Source organism: Salvelinus namaycush, chromosome 12, assembly GCF_016432855.1.
Source record: "Salvelinus namaycush isolate Seneca chromosome 12, SaNama_1.0, whole genome shotgun sequence".
NCBI lineage: Eukaryota > Metazoa > Chordata > Actinopteri > Salmoniformes > Salmonidae > Salvelinus > Salvelinus namaycush.
In genome coordinates this window covers 5,703,719-5,720,814 of record NC_052318.1, presented here as the reverse complement: position 1 = coordinate 5,720,814, position 17,096 = coordinate 5,703,719, and the positions used below count along the sequence as shown (strand labels likewise).

General features: G+C 44.6%; 1 protein-coding gene across 2 annotated transcripts; it reads left to right on the top strand.

The window, feature by feature from the left end:
* Positions 1–2,387: 2,387 nt before the first annotated feature.
* LOC120056844 (tetratricopeptide repeat protein 1-like) lies at positions 2,388–16,605 on the top strand. 2 transcript variants are annotated; one of them, XM_039005082.1, is made up of 8 exons: positions 2,388–2,435; positions 3,765–4,308; positions 4,450–4,510; positions 7,204–7,316; positions 8,979–9,015; positions 9,331–9,479; positions 15,326–15,380; positions 16,266–16,605. In XM_039005082.1, exons 2-8 carry the CDS (start codon positions 3,787–3,789, stop codon positions 16,424–16,426), a joined length of 1,098 nt encoding a protein of 365 aa, XP_038861010.1. In that variant the 5' UTR covers positions 2,388–2,435; positions 3,765–3,786; the 3' UTR covers positions 16,427–16,605. The 2 variants fall into 2 exon arrangements, with proteins under 2 accessions (XP_038861010.1, XP_038861011.1); XM_039005083.1 differs by having other exon boundaries at positions 2,399–2,454.
* Positions 16,606–17,096: the final 491 nt, after the last annotated feature.

Sequence of the window (17,096 nt, the reverse complement as noted above, 5' to 3'; positions counted from 1 at the left end):
TTCAAGACATATTTTTGGACTCACCGTTGTTGTGCTGTGGCGCGGCGGTCCTTCATGTGGGTAACCTTGAGGTCAATATCCTTCCAGGATACCCGGGCCAGGTCGATTAGAAAGGCCTGCTCGCTGAAGTGTTTTAGGGAGCGTTTGACAGTGATGAGGGGTGGTCATTTGACCGCAGATCCTGATCACTGAGATCCTGGTTGAAGACAGCTGAGGTATATTTGGAGGGAAGGTTGGTTAGGATGATATCTATGAGGGTGCCCGTGTTTACGGATTTGGGGTTGTACCTGGTAGGTTCATTGATAATTTGTGTGAGATTGAGGAGGGGCAATCAATTCACATATGGCGTCCAGGGCACAGCTGGGGGCAGACGGTGGTCTATAGCAAGCGGCAACAGTGAGAGACTTGTTTCTGGAAAGGTGGATTTTTAAAAGTAGAAGCTCGAATTGTTTGGGCACAGACCTGGATAGTATGACATTACTCTGCAGGCTATCTCTGCAGTAGATTGCAACTCCGCCCCATTTTGCAGTTCTATCTTGTCGGAAAATCTTATAGTTATGGATGGAAATTTCAGGGTTTTTGGTGGCCTTCCTAAGCCAGGATTCAGACACGGCTAGGACATCCGGGTTGGCAGAGTGTGCTAAAGCAGTGAATAAAGCAAATTTAGGGAGGAGGCTTCTAATGTTAACATGCATGAAACCAAGGCTTTTACGGTTACAGAAGTCAGCAAATGAGAGCGCCTGGGGAATGGGAGTGGAGCTAGGCACTGCAAGTCCTGGATTAACCTCTACGTCACCAGAGGAACAGAGGAGTAGTAGGATAAGGGTACGGCTAAAGGCTATGAGAACTGGTTGTCAAGTGCGTTCGGAACAGAGAGTAAAAGGAGCAGGTTTCTGGGCACGGAAGAATAGATTCAAGGCATAGTGTAGAGACAAAGGTGTGGTACGATGTGAATACAGTGGAGGTAAACCTAGGCATTGAGTGACGATGAGAGAGGTATTGTCTCTAGAGACACCATTTAAACCAGGTGAGGTCACCGCATGTGTGGGAGGTGGAACAAAAGGGTTAGCTAAGGCATATTGAGCAGGGCTGGAGGCCCCAGTCTCTCACTGTGAAATAAGACAATAATCACTAACCAAAACATATTGACATTAGGAAGAGGCATGCATAGCCGAGTGATCATGGGGTCTAGTGAGTAGCTAGGCAGGCTGGAGACACGGCGATTTAGACAGCTAGCGGGCAGGGGCTAGCAGGCTAGCAGAATGTCCTTAGAGGGACATCGCGACGGAAGAGTCAGTTGTAGCCCCCTTGGGCAGTTACGCCGGCAGACCAGTCGTGATGGATCGGCAGGGATGTTAGCCAGGAATAGCCACTCAGATAGCAGCTACCTAGCTACGATGATCCAAGTGAAAAGGTTCAGAGCTTGTGGTAGGAATTCGGAGATGTGGAGGAAAAGAGTCCAGTATGCTCTGGGTTGAATCGCGCTGTGCAGACTGGCAGGAGTTAAGGTTAGCTTAGTCCGGGCCAAAGGTTAGCTGATGACCGCTGGCTAGCTGACTACTAACTAGTAGCTAGTTAGCTGGCTAGCTTCTGTTGGGGGTTCCGGTTCTAAAGTAAAGAAAATAGCAGATCCATAACACATTGGGTGAGGCGGGTTGCAGGAGAGTATGTTGGAGTTGAGGTTTAAAAAATATTTTAAAAATATATATACGAAATACATGCAAAGAAAAAAGTTATATACACGGGACAAGACAAAGACAAAGACGCCTGACTGCTACGCCATCTTGGACTAGGGAGAGACATATAATCTTGAGCATATGAGTGACAGAACACTGAGCAAATCACGGCGCAACTAGAGAAGATTACCAACGCCTACACTATGTGCATTCGCTGGCTGCCCCTCCACCACAGAAAACACCTGCATGTTGGAGCTGCCTTACTCAATAAGAGACCATGTTTGTATGCGGCTTTATTAAGTAAGGGAATGTTTTTTTTTACACTGTTTGTAAACTGATATGTGACACGCAAAAAACAGGCTAACTTTTATTTATTTATTTTTCTATTTTTTGGGGGCTAAACAGGTAAGGCTCTGCACCACCTGCCCTGAATGACGGGTCACCACTACCAGGCAGGCCAAAACTCCTTCCCACCAAAACAGGCTGAAATTTCAGGCGGTCTTTTCAAAATGTTCTTACATTAAAAGGGCATTATCATAATTTTCACAAAATTATTCCAACCTCAGTGTGGAAATATATTCACAACACGAGATTATCATGTTTTTGACTGCACTGGGACTTTAATGATTATGTTGAAGGTGAAACGTTCTTTGAGCCAACTGTTTCCTTAATGACTACATCTCCCAGAGTGCCTCAGCGTCGTATTGATTTGTTAAGCCGGAAAAGATGTTTACAGAGGAAATGTCATCCTGAGTACAGGTAGGACTGTAGCCACAAGGTATAAAATATGCAGTATTATACCCATTAACAACCCATTTTTGTGTATATTTACGTTGGTGTATACATAGTTAAGTTTCAAGTATTCAAAGATATAGAAAACATAGAAAAGATGTCACAATATGTATCATTTGGGTCTGTAACTGGTAGCTAGCATTAGCTGACTAGCCAGAAAGATAGCTTTGTCGCTGAAGTAAAAAAAAAAAATGGGATAAAGTTAGCAGCTAGCTAGAAAAACATACCTACTGGTAGCTATTATTATGTTATATGTCATGTCGCTGGCCTAGTAGCAGTAAAAACAGTACCTCTACTACTTTTGTGTTAAAGAGCAAGCTGACGTTATTAGGCTAACGTTAGCTAGCCGAGGGTGCAACTGAACAGTCAGAAGATTATGGATATACTGACAAGATACATGTCTCTCTGACTTAACAATAGGAGCCGTCCAGCTCCCGCCTATCGTTGGGCTCCCGAGTGGGGCAGCGGTCTAAGGCACTGCATCTCAGTGCTAGAGGCGTCACTACAGACCCTGGTTTGAACCTGGGCTGTATTACAACCGGACGTGATTGGGAGTCCCATAGGGCGGCGCACAATTGGCCCAGCGTCGTCCGATTTAGGGTTTGGCCGGGGTAGGCCGTCATTGTAAATATAATTCGTTCTTAACTGACTTGCCTAGTTAAATAAAATAAACAACTATATATATGCTCAAGGTTATATATATTTATTTCATTTTCTTTGGCTTGGTGAACATCTCATTATTGTAATCCCTTTTTGAATATTCGATGAGGGGTGTTGACGTCAACCGCCTGTATTCAATGGAGAGAAATGCTATGTTACTAGCCTCATTTCACGAATATCCATAGCCATGTTGAGACAACTCCGATATAAAGTGTTTTTTCTCAAAGTTGCCTGGATGTCACGTGTTTTACTTCTATCAATAAACTCATAACATTGAAATACTTATTTGAGCAAATAAACCTCACATAGCAAAAAAGCCATTCATGTTTTGTTGACAATTTGACACTCATTGACCTCCATACAAAAGGTCCTTGCTAGGTGGGCGGAACAACGAAAAAATGCCAGATTTTTTGCTGAGTTGGGCCTCTCTTCCTCTCTGACTGAAAGCTAGAGACCACTGATCTAGCTAGCAATGTCACTAGCACAGAATTGATAGAGAATGTGAATTATATGATTGCTATGGTCAGATTTCCATATCTCAGTGTAGTGTGACTGACATAATCTATCCCAAGATTAAACTGAGATACAGATTAAATTGACAATGTAAAAACTGACTGCAATTCCTCCTATGTGAAGTTTTGTACAGGGAGAAAATTCAATGGAATCCTCAGCAGACAAGGAGTCTGAGGCACTCCTTGACAGAATGACCGACTCTCTGACCAATGTTATGAGATTATCTGAACAGCATGAATGTCCAGACGGCCAAAGCACTGCAGCCCACAGAGCTACTGAGCAGGGGGACGATGCCTTCTTTGACTGTGAGGAGTCTCTGGATGGAGCAGACGGCTCCATGGGTGACAGGCAAAGAAGGACTGACTGTTCAGAAGCCCCAGCATTATGCCAGGAAACAGAGGGATGTTCACCAAACACAGAGAAAAAACACGTCAATGCAGAGTTAGGAGAAGAAGCTGAATTGTCAAGGGAGAGAACTACATTATTGGGAGGTGAAGAGGAGGAGGAAAAAGAAACTTGGGATGAGTGCACTGAAGAAGACAAGAGTATGGCAGTTGAAGGGGGAGATTCTGATACTGAACTGAATGAAGAAGAGAACCCCCCCCCTGAATTTGATGAGGAGTATCTGAGACAAGTGGAGAAAGACATGACAGAGGAGGAAACAGAGGTGAACTTCTTCATCCTAGTCAACAACAACAACAAAAAATTGCGCCATTTGAAACTCTACAACCATCATTTTGGTGGTCAGTAAGTTTGGCATTACAAGAGCTCAATCTGATGTGTTTGTTGTTTTTTTGCTGTGCCATAGAGCCGCAGAGAGGAGAGCATGAGCCTGAAGGACAAGGGGAACAGTCAGTTCAAGAGTGGAGGTAAGCTGCTGTAGGCTAAACTGTATACTGCTAGAGGATGGATGTTTGAGAAAACGTGGCCAACAGGATCTTAGAGAATGATTCACTTAAATTTATGCTGATATGTCATCTTTTTACGTGAGTAAAGTACACGTCGGTAAAGTTAATTATGCGAGAAATGTCAGTGGAAACGCATTTGTGCGTAGATATTGACATAATAACCATCAAAGTGAACTTGGAGTCACGCGATGACATGTTGTGTGGTCCTCCCACTACGACTCGTCGGGAAAAGCATGCAGTTTATGGAGCTACAGATTAAATAAATGATGGTTAACTTTACAGGGTGATGGATGAGCTTCATGCTTCTTTCCAATAAATATCGAGGGTCTTAGTCTGGTGACATGATGATCGATACTTGGTTGCTGGTTGACAAATAAAAATAATCTTGCTCTTTTGTCCATAATAATCTCATCAAGTATAACCAGTGGTTCCCAACCAGGAGTACTAGGACCCCTGGGGGTACTTGGTCTATCGACAGGGGGTACTTGAGAAGACTCATGAGACCAATAGGATACTGGTAAAATGCACAAGAGGGGGTACTTCAGGGGTACTCTGGACAGAGCATCATTCAGTTGGTGGTACAGTAACTGAAAAAAGTTGTAACCCGCTGATAGTGGCTATACCCACACTGTATCTGCGAGCTGTTGGCTAAAAGGCATTTGCCAATACCAGAGTGGGCACACTCACTATATAACGCAATTTTTTTGTGAGAAAATCATCAGTAGAGTTGAAAATGCGATGGAAACCCATTTAACTTGTATTTTTTATTCAGTGTATGTGAATTTAACCACAAAAGGTATTTTTATGTGCACTATGTCATCACGCACAGTCTTTTATCCACAACAAGTCAAGTTTTCTGATTTTTGAATATTCACATGAAAAACCGTCACCAATTGGATGGAAACCAATTGTGAGAAAATAGTGAGAGTCGGCCCCAAAATGTGCTTTAGTGTTAACATACTGTTCACATTAAGGCTGTGTCTGTGTATACAGTGCATTCGGAAAGTATTCAGACCCCTTTCCCTTTTTCCCACATTTTGTTACATTACAGCCTTATTCTAAAATGGATTCAATCAAAATTTTCCTCATCAATCTAAACACAATACCCCATAATGACAAGCGAAAACAGGTTTTTAGACATTTTTGCAAATGTATAAAATATGTGTGTATGTATGTATTCAGACCCTTTGCTATGAGACTCGAAATTGAGCTCAGGTGCATCCTTTTTCCATTGATCATCCTTGAGATGTTTCTACAACTTGAGTGGAGTCCACCTGTGGTAAATTCAATTGATTTGATTTGGACATGATTTGGAAAGGCACACACCTGTCTATATAAGGTATAGACACAGTTGACAGTGCATGTCAGAGCAAAAACCAAGCCATGAGGTCGAAGAAATTGTCCATAGAGCTCCGAGACAGGATTGTGTCGAGGCACAGATCTGGCGAAGGGTACCAAAACATTTCTGCAGCATTGAAGATCCCCAAGAAGTGGCCTCCATCATTCTTAAATGGTTTGGAACCACCAAGACTCTTCCTAGAGCTGGCCGCCCGGCCAAACTGAGTAATCGGGGAGAAGGACCTTGGTCAGAGAGGTGACCAAGAACCCGATGGTCACTCTGACAGAGCTCCAGAGTTCCTCTGTGGAGATGGGAGAACCTTCCAGAAGGGCAACTATCTCTGCAGCACTCCACCAATCAGGCCTTTATGGTAGAGTGGCCAGACGGAAGGCACTCCTCAGTAAAAGGCACATGACAGACGCTTGGAGTTTGCCAAAAGGCACCTAAAGGACTCTGACCATGAGAAACAAGATGCTCTGGTCTGATGAAACCAAAATTGAACTTTTTGGGCAGAATGCCAAGTGTCACATCTGGAGGAAACCTGGCACCATCCCTACGGTGAAGCATGGTGGTGGCAGCATCAGGCTGTGGGGATGTTGTTCAGCGGCAGGGACTGGGAGACTAGTCAGGATCAAGGGAAAGATGAACGGAGCAAAGTATAGAGAGATCCTTGATGTAAACCTTCTCCAGACTTTTCAGGACCTACGACTAGGGCAAAGGTTCACCTTCCAACAGGACGACGACCCTAAGCACACAACCAAGACAGCGCAGGAGTGGCTTCGGGACAAGTCTTTGAATGTCCTTAAGTGGCCCAGCCAGAGCCCGGACTTGAAACCAATCAACCGATCTCTGGAGAGACCTGAAAATAACTGTGCAGCGACGCTCCCCATCCAACCTGACTGCTTGAGAGGATCTGCTGAGAAGAATGGGAGAAACTCCCCAAATACAGGTGTGCCAAGCTTGTAGCGTCATACCCAAGAAAACTCGAGGCTGTAATCGCTGCCAAAGGTGCTTCAACAAAGTACAGAGCAAAGGGTCTGAATACATATGTAAATGTGATATTTCATTGTTTCTTTTTATACATTTGCAAAAATGTCTAAACCCGTTTTTGCTTTGTCATTATGGGGTATTGTGTGTAGATTGATGGGGTGAAAATGTACTCAATTTTAGAATAAGGATGTAACGTAACAAAATGTAGAAAAAGTCAAGGGGTCTGAATACATTCCGAATGCACTGTATACTGTATGTATGTGTGCACCAGCAGCAATGCTTACTTGGATGGATAATTGACTGACACTTCTTCATATCTTCCCAGAGCACACTGAGGCAGAGGAGTCGTACACTGCAGCTTTAGGATTATGCCCTGTGTGTTACAGCAAGGAGAGAGCTATCCTCTTCTCTAACCGTGCTGCTGCCCGCCTGCACCTGGTAAGAGTGATAGCTAGTAACATTTCAACTTAAACAAGTGGGGAACTCTGAGGACCCATTTCAGGTAATCAGGTTGGGTAGTTATAACCCTTCTGAGGTCTCCTGAATGTCAGTCTCAGACAGCTGAAGTCTACATTTTATTGCACATTTATATCACGTAAACCCAGTGCTTACCGGACATTACTTTGACACTGACAGAGTCTGTGATCAATAAAAACGACCTTGTCTTGAATCGATCAATAGCCTAGGTGTGTGGAGACATTGTAGGCTACAATATGAGGAGGAAAATACAGTCCTAAAAATGCTTTCCAGTTTCACTGACTCACCCAGTGATGCGCAGCTCAGTCGCTGGTGATGGCCGACGAGCTCGTGCCAAAAGCCTCTCTTGTTTTACTTTGTAAAACAATATTTGAAAGTCAGTGGAAGTGCTGAGTGGAGGACGGCTCATAATAATGATCGGGATGGAGTCAATGGAATGGTATCAAACACATGGTTTGCATGTTTGATACCATTCCATTTATTCCATTCCAGACATTATTATGAGCCGTCCTCCCCTCAGCAGCCTCCACTGTTGAAATTTGATCGAATATTTTGGTAGCCTACAAACTGATTTAGTCTTCTCTTTTCAGCAGGAGCCATTTGCTTTCCAACCTGTGTTTTCACACGATTGTATTTTAAAATATTGCTCAAGGCCTGTTTTGTCTGCATGCTGTTCGCTGACAGATTTGCCACGCATTCCCGACTGTAGGCATGCCTTGTTATTGGGCTACATACCATCCACAGCTAGGCTATTTTTAAAGAAGCTATTGATCCTCTGCGGCCAAATTATAGGCATTCTCATGGTGTACTAGGCTATTCAGAACCCTTTATATAGCTCCTTCAGAACCCTTTATATATGATCTGTAAGGAAATACATGATGAGTTGCAGGGTCAAGTCTATCAGAGCGGAGAGAGGGAGAAAGATCACATAAAGGGGATTTCATTCCAGTTCTGTGAGAGATACTGGTGTGCTTCTCACACAGCCACGGCCACTTGTTTGGTCTCAAGTATAGGTTACAACGCTGTGCAAACCTTAAGCCCTGACCGGCCCAACCCGAATCAACTCTTAGAATATCAACCCTGGGCTGGAAATCTACTTTTTATCACATCACCTCTTTGAGGGGGGGGGGGGGGGGGGGGGGGGGGGGGGGGGGGGGGGGGGGGAATTAACAATGAGGCAACACGAATGAACTTTGATCTCTTTTATCTGCATTTTTACATAGCAAAAAGTGAAAATTATGTTTTATGCCACGATAGGTACCGGATCCGGTCAAATAGGTTCCGGAATTAAACAGTCCAAAATGGAGAGGTGCTGGATCCTGTTCTAGCAGGCTAAAATGAAGCGCTGAGTAAACCACCATTATCTCCCAAGAGGGTGGGGCTAAGAGAGACAGATCTCTTGTGACCCCTAGTGGTGCTCTACTGTAGCTACATACTACATAAGTTTAGGATAGGTTTGACTGGCAAACACAATCCTACCTGGTTATTCAGATGGCTCGGGTCAAGACATCAACAGGTCATTTGGAGTTGATGTCATCTTGTCATAACCTTTCCACCCAAACAAATACATAACAAAATGGTGACTGCTGAGTTTGAAACACCTTCCCCCTCCCCCCCTAATAGGATAAGAATGAGAGAGCCATCGCTGACTGCACAAAGGGTGAGTCTGTTACTTCTCTGTTCTAATTCCACAATGCCAGACGATTGAACTGTCTGTGACATGGTGTGTGCTTCATTCCCAGTATATTGTGTGTGAAGAAGACACAATTCCCACTCCAGAACACTGTTAAAAAAAATATTTAATAATAATAATAATTCTGTTCAACCAATCCAGGCGTATCGCCTTAAATTACAGTTGCTATGATCAAAATCACAAACACCAGCTGCAGATTTGGATAAATGCCATTTTTATTATTCATACCCATCGCTACGTAACTAGCACTCTGAACATGTGTCCTTGTTTCGTCACCTCCAGCCATAGAGTTGAACCCAAACTACATGCGAGCGATCCTGCGGAGGGCAGAGCTCTATGAGAAAACAGACAAGCTGGATGAGGCTTTGGAAGACTACAAGGCTGCTTTGGAGAAAGACCCCGACCTGCCTTCAGCCAGAGAGGCCTGCATGGTTAGTAGCAACCACTGACATTTAACTCTAATATATAATTGTTAGCAGAATAGAGAAGGCTTACATTTTAAGTCACTCTTTGCCTCCCGAGTGGCGCAGAGGTTTAAGGCACTGCATCACTACAGACCCAGGTTTGATCCCGGGCTGTATCACAACCAGCCGTGATCGGGAGTCCCATAGAGCGGTGCACAATTGGCCCAGCGTCATCCGGGTTATGGGAGGGTTGGCCGGGGGGGGGCTTTACTTGGCTCATCACGCTTTAGAGACTCCTTGTGGCGGGCCGGGTGCCTGCAGGCTGACCTCGGTCGTCAGTTGAACAGTGTTTCCTCTGACACATTGGTGCGGATGGCTTCCGGGTGTTAAGAAGCGCGGTTTGGCAGGTCATGTTTCGGAGGATGCATGACTCGACCTTTGCCTCTTTCGACCCGTTTGGGAGTTGCAGCGATGAGACAAGATCGGGGGACAAAAGTAATACCCTCCCCCAAAAAACATATACAACAAAACAACACTCTAAATGCACATTTCAATGTCGGAGTTAACACATGAACAGTATTGTGTAAGGGTTGGTTTTACATTTTCTTCTTGCTTACCAACATTGAATGTTGTTAGGTTTGCCTTTGGCAAAACCCGAAGAGTCATTATAATCAATAATAATATTTGATATATTATTGATATTAGGCGTTTGATATGAGGCCCAGTTATTAAACCATTTCATTGATTTTGCTTGTTTAATAGCTAGGGTGTCAAATTCATCAAATAAAAAAATGCATTACTGTTTAACATGAAATATTGAATGCTAGGCAAACTGAAATGTCTTGGACAAAGACGTGTTTTTCATCTTTCCATTCAATGAGGTTTGTGGTTGACTGTATCTATGTTCCTGATTTTGTTCTGAATGAGGCCCTGCAATAATAACAGGAGCCGAGCAGCAGCTCTTACTAATGTAGCCATGAGGGGGAGGCTTACACAACACAAGCTCACAACGTCTGCATCCCAAATGGCACCCTATTAGTCCCTACTAAGTGCAATATATAGGGAATAGGGTACCATTTGAGGCGCGGCTTGGACTGGCCTGGAATAGAAGCTTTTCTCCATCTGAAATGCACCATCTGACACTACATGGTCTCAAAATACTCTCGTCTTATCTCCCCAGCCCCGACACACACGTGTACGCACACATACACTTACCAGAGAATCCACTCCTCCCAACAACTCCACAGTTAATTATACTGAACAAAAATATAAACGCAACAAGTGTCAGTCCCTTGTTTCGTGAGCAGAAATTTTCCATACTTACAAAAAGCTTATTTTTATCTAATTTTGGGCAGAAATTTGTTTACATTCCTGTTAGTGAGCATTTCTCCTTTGCCAAGATAATCCATCCACCTGACAGGTGTGGTATATCAAGAAGCTGATTAAACAGCATGATCATTACACAGGTGCACCTTGTACTGGGGACATTAAAAGGCCACTCTAAAATGTGCAGTTTTGTCACACAACACAATGCCACAGATGTCTCAAGTTTTGAGGGAGTGTGCAATTGGCATGCTAACTGCAGGGATGTCCACCAGAACTGCTGCCAGATAATTTAATGTTCATTTCTCTACCATAAGTCACCTCCAATGTTTTTTTAGAGAATTTGGCAGTATGTCCAACTGGCCTCAACCGCTGGCCACGTGTAACCACGCCAGCCTAGGACTTCCGGCTTCTTCACCTGCAGAATCGTCTGACACCAGCCACCCGGACAGCTGCTGAAACTGTGGGTTTGCACAACTGAAGAATTTCTGCAGGAACTGTCAGAACCGTCTCAGGGAAGCTCATCTGCGTGCTTGTCGTCCTCACCAGGGTCTTGACCTGACTGCAGTTCGGCGTTGTAACCGACTTCACTGGGCAAATGCTCACCTTCAATGGCCACTGGCATGCTGGAGAAGTGTGCTCTTCACGGATGAATCCTAGTTTCAACTGTACCGGGCAGGTGGCAGACAAGTGTGTATGGCGTCGTGTGGGTGAGTGGTTTGCTGATGTCAACGTTGTGAACAGAGTGCCCCATGGTGGGTTTATGGTATGGGCAGGCATAAGCTACAGACAACGAACACAATTGCATTTTATCAATGGCGATTTGAATGCACAGAGATACCGTGATGAGATCCTGAGGTCCATTGTCGTGCTATTCATCCACCGCCATCACCTCATGTTTCAGCATGATAATCTGTATACTACTTGGAAGCTGACAATGTCTCAGTTCTTCAATGGTCTGCATACTCACCAGACATGTTTGGGATGCTTTGGATCGATGCGTACAACGGCGTGTTCCAGTTCCCGCCAATATCCAGAACCTTCGCAAAGCCATTGAAGAGGAGTAGGAAACCATTCCACAGGATTTCTTATAAGCTTCCAGGTTAGAGTCCCGCACCTTGAAAGCGGCAGCTCTACCCTTTAGCTCAGTGCGAATGTAGCCTGTAATCCATGGCTTCTGGTTGGGGTATGTACGTACATCCCACGATCAACAGCCTGATCAACTCTATGTGAAGGAGATGTCGCACTGCACGAGGCAAATGGTCACACCAGATACTGACTGGTTTTCCTGCACCCCCAGGAAAACATTTCAAAGATATATGTGCAGTGCTTCTTTTTTTTTAAAGGTTTCTGTGGCCAACAGTTGAATATCTGTATTCCCAGTCATGTGAAATCCATAGATTAGGGCCTAATGACTTTATTTCAATTGACCGATTTTCCTTAAACTTTTTCAGGACCCTGTCTTTAAAAGATCATTCGTAAAAATCCAAATAACTTCACAGATCTTCATTGTAAAGGGTTTAAACACCGTTTCCCATGCTTGTTCAATGAACCATAAACAATTAATGAACATGCACCTGTGGAACGGTCGTTAAGACATTAACAGCTTACAGACGCTAGGCAATTAAGGTCACAGTTATAAAAAGTTAGGACACTAAAGAGGCCTTTCTACTGACTCTGGAAAAACACCAAAAGAAATATGCCCAGGGTCCCTGCTCATCTGCGTGTGAACGTGCCTTAGGCATGCTGCAAGGAGGCATGAGGACCGCAGATGTGGCCAGGGCAATAAATTGCAATGTCCGTACTGTGAGACGCCTAAGACAGGGAGACAGGACGGACAGCTGATCGTCCTCGCAGTGGCAGACCACGTGTAACAACACCTACACAGGATCGGTACATCCGAACATCACACCTGCGGGACAGGTACAGGATGGCAACAACAAATGTCCGAGTTACACCAGGAATGCACAATCCCTCCATCAGTGCTCAGACTGTCCGCAATAGGATGAGAGAGGCTGGACTGAGGGCTTGTAGGCCTGTGGTAAGGCAGGTCCTCACCAGACATCACCAGCAACAACGTCGCCTATGGGCACAAACCCACCATCGCTGGACCAGACAGGACTGGCAAAAAGTGTTCTTCACTGATGAGTCTCGGTTTTGTCTCACCAGGGGTGATGGTCGGATTTGCGTTTATCGTCGAAGGAATGAGCGTTACACCGAGGCCTGTACTCTGGAGCGGGATCGAGGTGGAGGGTCCGTCATGGACTGGGGCGGTGTGTCACAGCATCATCGGACTGAGCTTGTTGTCATTGCAGGCAATCTCAACGCTGTGCGTTACAGGGAAGACATCCTCCTCCCTCATGTGGTACCCTTCCTGCAGGCTCATCCTGACATAACCCTCCAGCATGACAATGCCACCAGCCATACTGCTCGTTCTGTGCGTGAGTTCCTGCAAGACAGGAATGTCAGTGTTCTGCCATGGCCAGCGAAGAGCCTGGATCTCAATCCCATTGAGCATGTCTGGGACCTGTTGAATCGGAGGGTGAGGGCTCAGTGCGAATATTCCCCCCAGAAATGTCCTGGAACTTGCAGGTGCCTTGGTGGAAGAGTTGGGTAACATCTCACAGCAAGAACTGGCAAATCTGGTGCAGTCCCATGAGGAGGAGATGCAGCTGGTGGCCACACCAGATACTGACTGTTGCTTTTGATTTTGACCCCCCCCCCCCCCCCCATTGTTCAGGGACACATTATTTCATTTCTCCTAGTCACATGTCTGTGGAACTTGTTCAGTTTGTCTGTTGTTGATTCGTATGTTCATACAAATATTTACACAAAATAAACGCAGTTGACAGTGAGGACGTTTTTTTGCTGCGTTTATGAACTGTAACTCAATAAAATATTTCTATTTGCGTTTTTATATTTTTGTTCAGTGTAGTTTGATCTAGAATGGATAATGTGTGATGAGAACTTCTGTCCTTGGAGGCGTGCTGTGTAGACCTGCAGCACCCTAGATAGAAGATGCTGTGTAGACCTGCAGCACCCTAGATAGAAGATGCTGTGTAGACCTGCAGCACCCTAGATAGAAGATGCTGTGTAGACATGCAGCACCCTAGATAGAAGATGCTGTGTAGACCTGCAGCACCCTAGATGGAAGATGCTGTGTAGACCTGCAGCACCCTAGATGGAAGATGCTGTGTAGACCTGTAGCACCCTAGATAGAAGATGCTGTGTAGACCTGCAGCACCCTAGATGGAAGATGCTGTGTAGACCTGCAGCACCCTAGATAGAAGATGCTGTGTAGACCTGCAGCACCCTAGATAGAAGATGCTGTGTAGACCTGCAGCACCCTAGATGGAAGATGCTGTGTAGACCTGCAGCACCCTAGATGGAAGATGCTGTGTAGACCTGCAGCACCCTAGATGGAAGATGCTGTGTAGACCTGCAGCACCCTAGATGGAAGATGCTGTGTAGACCTGCAGCACCCTAGATAGAAGATGCTGTGTAGACCTGCAGCACCCTAGATGGAAGATGCTGTGTAGACCTGCAGCACCCTAGATGGAAGATGCTGTGTAGACCTGCAGCACCCTAGATGGAAGATGCTGTGTAGACCTGCAGCACCCTAGATGGAAGATGCTGTGTAGACCTGCAGCACCCTAGATAGAAGATGCTGTGTAGACCTGCAGCACCCTAGATAGAAGATGCTGTGTAGACCTGCAGCACCCTAGATAGAAGATGCTGTGTAGACCTGCAGCACCCTAGATAGAAGATGCTGTGTAGACATGCAGCACCCTAGATAGAAGATGCTGTGTAGACCTGCAGCACCCTAGATAGAAGATGCTGTGTAGACATGCAGCACCCTAGATGGAAGATGCTGTGTAGACCTGCAGCACCCTAGATGGAAGATGCTGTGTAGACCTGCAGCACCCTAGATGGAAGATGCTGTGTAGACCTGCAGCACCCTAGATGGAAGATGCTGTGTAGACACGCAGCACCCTAGATAGAAGATGCTGTGTAGACATGCAGCACCCTAGATGGAAGATGCTGTGTAGACCTGCAGCACCCTAGATGGAAGATGCTGTGTAGACACGCAGCACCCTAGATAGAAGATGCTGTGTAGACCTGCAGCACCCTAGATAGAAGATGCTGTGTAGACACGCAGCACCCTAGTAAGAAGATGCTGTGTAGACATGCAGCACCCTAGATGGAAGATGACAGTGATTACAAAGCAGAGGAAAGGGCTCATTCTGACTTGAGATGGATGAGGTGTTACTGTGAAGGGTTACCTCCCGCTAACTCTAGTGCAGGGGTTAGGTGTAATGCAGTGTTCCCACCACAATGATGTTACCAAGACAACCTGGAGGTAAAGTAGTAGAAAGTGTTTTATTCCGTTGAAGTTCCATTCCAAACAGTGCTGGTAGGATGAGTAGAATATAAGGTTGTTTGTGGTAAGATCAGCAGAAGGTAAACCGTATCTGCCGTGAAGACTACTGGCAATCAGGCGCATGGCTAGTCATTTACCTTGACTGTCTCTCTCCCTCTCCTCCATACAGCGGCTTCCACAACAGATCCACGAGCGAAATGAGAAGCTGAAGGACGATATGATGGGTATGAGATCACCAACTGCTTTTGTTTTGCGTAGATTGCACCCCCAGGAAAACATTTCAAAGACATAAGTACAGTGCATTCGGAAAGTATTCAGACCCCTTCCCTTTTTACACATTTTGTTACGTTACAGCCTTATTCTAAAATGGATTTAAAAATCCTCATCAATCTACACACAATAGCCCTTAATGACAAAGCGAAAGTAGGTTTTTAGAAATGTTTGCAAATGTATTTTTTTTTTAAAACAACAGATTGCTTCTTTACATAAGTATTCAGATCCTTTGCTTTGAGACTCGAAATTGAGCTCAGGTGCATCGTTTTTTCCCCATTGATCATTCTTGAGATGTTTCTACAACTTGTTTTTAAAGAATAAAGTACATTCACTGACTAGCACAACAAAAAAAACAATGGTGCCTTGTGATATGTTTTAAATCATATTGTTGGCAGGTGAGGGTGGACCTAAAATAACATAAGTGTAGAGCTGGTTCTGTTCCATCATGGTCAACTATAAGGTGGTGTGGACCCAGATGTTACTCACTAGGCTGGGAGTGGGGAACACATATCAACTGCTTGGAATTGAAATTGACCACAAAGCGGTGTGTAGGGAGAGAGGCCCGAGAGGTCCTATATCAACATTTCCTATTAATTTGGCTGCATTAAGACCCTTGGAGCTGTGCTGGGGAAAACTCACTTCTAAAGTACTACGTTTGTGGAGTAGAACAAAACTTAAGCATACAGTGTATCGGAATATCCTCTCATTTGCAATTGTCAATAGAAAAATACTGACTTCAATTAAATGTTTTCATGTGTTATTGGTCGTTTTGTTTTCATCATCGTTTTTGTCATTATTTAGCTTTTTAATGTCTCTCCCTATCTATCTGTCATCAGGCAAACTGAAGGACTTGGGCAATATGTTCCTGCGGCCATTTGGTCTGTCCACATCAAACTTCCAGGTAAACCAGGATTCGGGCACTGGATCCTACTCTGTCAACTTTGTTCAGAATCCTAACAACAACAACAACAGATCACAGCATGAGGAGCCTGTCTGAGAGCCGTCGTCACACCTGGCTTGGCCACCAGAGCTAAGAGACAGTCAGGACCCTCCACTGGTGTGTCAGAGTGGGATCCGTTTGAAATGTAAAAGACAGTCTTTCATGGTTAAATAAGATTGTGTGTGTGAGAGATGGCGGACAGTCTGAAAGGGCCATTAAATGATCAGTGACTGTTACTTTGCTGCGTTATCTTTTTTTAAATTTTTATGGAGCGATTTCATTTGCCACTTTGACGTTAGGATTTGAGGATTGAAAGTGTCATTGGCCTGTAAACACTCAGGTTATACAATTGATGTACAACAAATTTCACAACTTCTCAAGAATATATGTGGTATCACACCATTTGTCAAATGGGTTGTACAACCTCGGTGTGTAAAGGGCCATAGTGTAGTTGTTAAAATTGTATTGAAAGGATGAATTACTTTGTAGGCCTTTTTATTTATTTTTTTACTTAAATATTCAGAGGATGGCGAAGTACAATATAGAATAAAATACTCACACACCAAGTACAAAGGCAAACAGCAAATTTACTGATTTTTTTTAGATGCAGATACAGTAATAACAGGATGTCCCACAACCACCAGTCAGTCGTATGTTTAGTCAAGAAACGATTTGATTGTATTGAAACGCATATATATGTGCACGAGAAAGAGAGATGAGCCGATTC

Bases quoted from the DNA above. Each gene is read 5' to 3' on its own strand.
- LOC120056844 (XM_039005082.1), top strand. From the start codon at position 3,787: ATGGAATCCTCAGCAGACAAGGAGTCTGAGGCACTCCTTGACAGAATG. The intron at 7,317-8,978 runs GTAAGAGTGATA...CCCCCCTAATAG, and splicing joins CTGCTGCCCGCCTGCACCTG to GATAAGAATGAGAGAGCCAT. The intron at 15,381-16,265 runs GTATGAGATCAC...ATCTGTCATCAG, and splicing joins GCTGAAGGACGATATGATGG to GCAAACTGAAGGACTTGGGC.